General features: G+C 41.3%; 1 protein-coding gene across 2 annotated transcripts in view; it reads left to right on the forward strand.

Annotated features, from left to right (window-relative positions):
* FH (fumarate hydratase) overlaps nucleotides 1–5,331 on the forward strand; it is an 87,048-nt gene extending 81,717 nt beyond the window's left edge. The window contains exons 9-10 of one of the 2 annotated variants that reach the window (XM_075862605.1): nucleotides 3,802–3,955; nucleotides 5,122–5,331. In XM_075862605.1, the coding sequence (XP_075718720.1) occupies nucleotides 3,802–3,955; nucleotides 5,122–5,264 (297 nt within the window). In that variant the 3' untranslated portion in view covers nucleotides 5,265–5,331. The remainder of the gene's footprint in view (nucleotides 1–3,801; nucleotides 3,956–5,121) is intronic. The other variant, XM_075862606.1, reaches the window with a different exon arrangement.
* The last annotated feature ends 669 nt before the right edge of the window (nucleotides 5,332–6,000 follow it).

Below are 6,000 nucleotides of genomic sequence, written 5' to 3' on the forward strand. Positions count from 1 at the left end.
ACCAGAGTTTGTGCGTGCACCCTATGGGAGCGGGGACCAGGAAGCAACACAAACCGGCGTACCCAGGGAGGAGGAAGGAAGGAGAGACACTGGCGACCACCAGGAGAGGTAGGATCGCGGTAGTCGGTGGCCCACTAGAGTTAATGGATGTTTGACTAAACTTTTTGCATTGAGTAGGGAAACATGACAGCATTGTCCCCTGTCTCCCCTTCCTTTCGCAATCGAATCCTTAGCGGCTGCTCTTTGCGGCCATCCTTGTGTTACTGGATTTCGCTAAGGAGGGACGGAGGAGAAGGTGGCGCTGTATGCAGACTATGCCCTTTTGTCCTTGGCAGATGCTAGGAAGTCTGAAGGTATTGCTATGGATACTTTAGCTACCTTTACATAGTTGATAAGGTTGGAAAAAGACACTGGTCCATCAAGTCAAACTATAATCCTACCGTGCTAATCCAGAGGAAGGTAATATCCCCATGATGTTGATGCCAATTTCCTCTTTGGTGGAAGAATTCCTCCCTGACTCCAAATATGGCAATCGGAATAAATCCCTGGATCAATGTTCCATCTCCAGAATCTCGTACTCATAACCTGTAATATTATACGTTTTAACCCCTTAAGGACACGGCCAATTTTGGCCTTGAGGACAGAGCAATTTTTTTACATTTCCCCTCTTTGCATCCCGACACTCATAACTCTTTTATTTTTTGTACGACGTAGTTGTATGAGACTTTGTTCTTTGCGGGACGAGTTGTACTTTATGTAGGTACCATTTTTTGGTACAAATACATTATCGTTTAATTTCTATACATTTTTATATGGCGAAAATGCAGAAAAAGCAGTTCTGCTGCAGTTTTAATATTTTTTTTTTACACCATACACCGATCATCATAAATAATGTTATACATTTGTTGTACAGGTTGTTACGGTCGTGGCGATACCAAATATGTCTATTATTTCATGTTTTGGGACTTATATTTTAAAAAGGTTATTATAAAAAATGTGTGTTTCTGTGTATTTTTTTTTTACTTATTAATTTGTTTTTACATTCATTTAACTTTTTTTTTTAATCCCATAAAGGGATTTATCATTTTGATTTTGTAATTGTAATGTACTGGCATAGATCTATATGCCAGTACATTAGCCTGTGTACTGATTGTACACAGGCAGTTGTTAGGGCATACCTCAGGAAATATGTTCAGACAGCCCTGGGGTCCTTCAATGGACCCTGGGCTGTCGGGCCATACGAGTTGTGGGCTTTGATCGCGTCACTGTTTTCTGTGACGCGATCAATGTGCAGTCCCCCCTCTTTGAACGCCGCGATCTGCTTTAATCGCGGCGTTCAAAGGGTTAACAGTGGAGAGAAGATGTTTCTCTCCTCTCCGCTGTCAGAGCGGGGCCGTGGTTGTATATTACAGCCGTTGCCCCGCTCTCAATCGTGCGCACAGACGCGCGCAGGGACGGCTGTCACACAGGATGAGTATGCTCGTCCTAATGCGCGGAGTGCTCGCCGCTCAGGACGAGCATACTCGTCCTGTGTCGGCAACCAGTTAAGAAAGGCATCAAGGCCCTTCTTGAGCTTGTTCAAAGAATCCACCATCACAACATCCTGTGGCAGAGAGTTCCATAGTCTCACTGCACTCACTGGTAAGAATCCACATCTATGATGATGGTGAAATCCTTTTTTTTATCCTCTAGACATAGAGCATGCCTCCTTGTCAATGTTACAGGCCTAGGTGCAAAAAGATCATTAGAAAGATCTCTGTACTGTCCAATTATACTGTATATTTGTACATTGTAATTAGATCGCCCCTAAGCAGTATTTCTTTCTTGGCTGAATTGCCCCAAGTTTGATCACCTTTCATGGTACTGCAATCCGCCCATTCCCTTAATTACCTTGGTCGTCCCTCCTTGGCGCCTCTTTTAGTTCAGCTTTGTCCTTATGCACAGGTGCCCAAAATTGTACATAATATTTCATGTGTGGTCTGACTAGTGATTTGTATAGAGGCAAAAGTATGTTCTTGTCATGGTAGCGGCTGCCTGGCACTGGTTGCTAAAGGTAGGGCTACATTCACACGACAGTGAAAAACGGAAGTGTGATTCCCATTTTTCTAACGGCCGTTTTCAGAACAGTAGAGTTCTATGGGTGTATTCACATGGCCGTTTTTTTTAACGGCCCATGAATATTCGTTGTCAAACAACGGACAGACGGCTCCCACAGAAAGTTAATGGATCCGTTTTTGCCAGCCGTTTTTTAGGAAACAATCCTTGTAGCGGCCGGTAAAAACTGACCCTGCCCGAGGACTCCGCGCATACGGCGCTACTTTGAGCGATCTGCCTGGGAAAGCACTTGACAGTGATTTCTGGCTTTTAACAATTGAATCCCTGGCCAGAGCATCACAAGATCTCTGGCCGGGGACAGCAGTCTTGTAGCTAGTACACCTTCTTGTAGATCGCACCACCCTGCCTGAAGATAGCAAGCCCCCCGTCCATCCCCCGTAGATAGCGTGCCACTGTAGCCCCATGCAGGAGTGGAATCCCAAATGGCCAGAATCCGCTCTGGCAGGGGATTCTGCTCCTGGAGAAACCCCCCGGCGTCACTATCCATATATGCACAGTGACATCAACGTGTTACTCCTGGAGCGGAATATCCGGTCCGCTCTGGCAGGGGATTCCGCTCTCCTGATGTCACTGTCCATATATGGACAGAGACGTCAGGGGCTTAGTCTATGAGGAATCCCCGGCCAGAGAGATTCCGCTCCTACAGTGCGCTAAAGTGGCGCTATCTACGAGGGGGGTGTGCTGTCTACAGGGGGGGCTACATGGGGGTGGCACTATCTATAGGGGACACTGTGCGCTATCTACATGGGCTCTGTGGCACTATGTGGGCACTGTTGCACAATCTAGTGGGCACTGTGGTACTATGAGCACTGGCACTTTATATGTGGGCACTGTGGCACTATCTATAGTGGGCACTGTGGTACTATGTGGGCACTGGCCCTATGTGGGCATTATCTACAGTTGGCACTGTGGCACTATCTACAGGGACATTGCAGTACTATCTACATGGGCACTGTGGTGATTTCAGGAGCTTGGGCCAAAAAAAAAAACCTGACAAATGAAATCCATTTTTATTTTTTTATTTTTTTTTATTTTTTTTAACGGCTATGAAAAACTGATGACAAACGGAAATGGATGAAAATTTAGAGACACACTGATGCAAAATGGCCATGAAAAACTGACCGTTTATCAGTTTTAACCCCTTCACGACTGCCATACGGCTATATACGTTCTAACTGCCTATTCCTTGTGCAGTTAGCACGTATATAGACGTTTTCAGCATGCGTCGGGGTTTAAGGAGTGCAGAAGCTGCTTAAGTGTGAGCAGCCCTGCGCTAATCTGTGTCGGCTCTCTCTACAAGTGCCGTCACCTCTTTTCTTAGTTTCATAAAACAAACTGAGTACATCCTTTTTCTCCCTCTGTGGGCTTCTGCCCAGAGATAACAGAGATAAGGAACTGTTTGTTTTAACTCTTTAGTCTTCCTCTTTCTCCTGGATCCCCTGTGAGGGGAGGGTGAAGAAGGCTAATTGTTACAGAACTGTCTTCAATGGGAATCTACAATGTAGGAAAAAAAAAATAAAAACCATTGCATGAATACATATAGCTTGCGCTCACTCTCTCTCTCTCTCTCTCTCTCTCTCGCACACACACACACACACACATACACATATAAAAGTTATGTATCGTGAATAGATTAAATCGGTTTTCAAAATTGATTATACTACATTTTTATTTTTTTGTCCTCAGATAAAAAATATTCTAAACTCAGTCAGGCTCCTCGGTGATGCTTCAGTTTCTTTTGCCGACAATTGCATTGTCGGAATACAGGCAAATACTAAAAGAATCAACCAATTGATGAATGAATCTTTAATGCTTGTAACTGCACTGAATCCACACATAGGTAAGGAACGGAGTTTGATTTCCAAGGTTGTCTTTGTTTCTTTATTCAGTTGTGATTATAATTGCCAAATTGACAGAATTCCCAGAACATTTTGCACTTTCCGCCATAGGTTGGCCATAAACCTTAGTTGGCTGGCTGCCGAAGAGCGATCAATCCCTACGTCCGCACAAACTCGCACTTAGCTGAGCATGCATGTTTATTTCAATATGGAGAGAAGAATAGGCTTAACTCCTGAAAGAACAATAGATAGTTAGCTGATCCTGCTGAAATCCACAAGTTCAGTCTAATGTTTATTGACAGCTTTAGAAATTACAGAAAAACCTGTGTTCATTACTTGTGACCCACATGTTTCATGTGATATAAAATCTCCCATCTTGCTTCTCATTCGCCAATAGACTTTTTGTTAGATTTTTTTTTTTTACATGTGCTACTTTATCTCAAAAACATGAATATAAATTATTTTATCCACATGTCCCTTTGCATGTGGATACCGTGCATTGTTTATCCATTATTTCTTGAATTAAAGCTACGGCTCTACACTGACCTTTGGTTGTGGTAAAATTACTGTTATGGCGAATCTACTGCAACCATAAATTTCGCTATAGGGGGAAAAAGTAGTGACTATTTGCAATGATTGCTAGACCGTGGAAGACCATTACCATGTCTGAATTCATCCGATTTGTTATTTAACTTTTTCCCCCATGGTGAAATACTGAAGTCACTGTATCCCCCGTGGAACCAAAACCCACCATGGTGTTCTAGCCTAAACACTGTAGTAATTGTTGAATGCTTTCACTTTTTTTAAAGTTTTATTTATGTAAAAAAGGGGAGTAGAAAAAAAATAGATTCACCTTCACTTCCTAGTGTTCTGACATAAGCGCAATGCCTTACTGCCCAAGTTTAAAAGGCAATTGCCATTACACATTTCCTTGATCTGTAATTATCACTCCTTAATTATAAGATAGCTCAGGCTAAAAAAAATAATGTGTGGTAATTTGAAATTGCTTACCATTACTGCAATGCTAGAAATTTGTTTTCTGCATAAGTCCAGTGTGAGAAAAAATATCAAGAATAACAAAAAAAAAAGTAACTGGACCTAATGTTAATAGAGTGGTAAAACATAGCGATAAATCACATTTTTTTTTTTTTTTATTGTCTTCTTACAGGGTATGATAAAGCTGCTAAAATAGCCAAAACAGCCCACAAGGAAGGTGCAACGTTAAAAGAAACTGCCATAAAACTTGGAATTCTTACTTCAGAGCAGTTTGACCAGTGGGTTAAACCAGAAGACATGCTTGGTCCAAAGTAATAATTGTGATTTTGAGTCTCTAATTATTTTCGCCAGTTTGTAAAATAAATGTGAATATTCACTTAAATTTCTGTATGCTGTAAGTAATTAATTTCCCTTTCCCCTCTATCTTGTATGATTTGAGCTCTAATAAGCATCTCCCAAGACAATAGTCTGTAAATCCAGTTGGTTATATATGAAAATATACCTGTAAAATACTACATTCAAAGTCGTGGATGCCTTTTATATTGCATTGATTTTAGATGTGCTCTTTTTTTTTTTTTTTTTTATTGAAGGTGTTGTCAAGTATTAGTAAAACAAGGTTGTTTTTTTTATTTTGTTTTTTAAAACCATGCCACATGTATCCACAGGCTGTGTGTGGTATTGCAGCTCCGCTTCATTCACCTTAATGGAGCTGAGCTACAATACCAAGCACAACCCATGGACAAGTTTGGCGCTGTTTTTGGAAGAAAGCAGCCATGTTTTTCTAATCCTCGACAATCCCTCTTTAGTATTAAAAGATCAAGGGGCTGTTGAAAAGACAGAAAAGCGCTTCATAGGGCAGATTACTCAAATTTAGGCATGTGCATCAAGGTACTGCCATAGATCTGTAGTGCTTTGATAATCTCTTTTCGACTAATTATAATAGTTCCTTCAGGTTATCTTTATTTCACAGTTCACAAAAACGAAAGTATGAAGAATGAAGAGCATTATATCAATGCTTTTTCTATCCATTTGTTTGAGAGAAAAAACATAT

The sequence above is a fragment of the Rhinoderma darwinii genome, chromosome 4, assembly GCF_050947455.1.
Source record: "Rhinoderma darwinii isolate aRhiDar2 chromosome 4, aRhiDar2.hap1, whole genome shotgun sequence".
NCBI classification, from domain to species: Eukaryota; Metazoa; Chordata; class Amphibia; order Anura; family Rhinodermatidae; genus Rhinoderma; species Rhinoderma darwinii.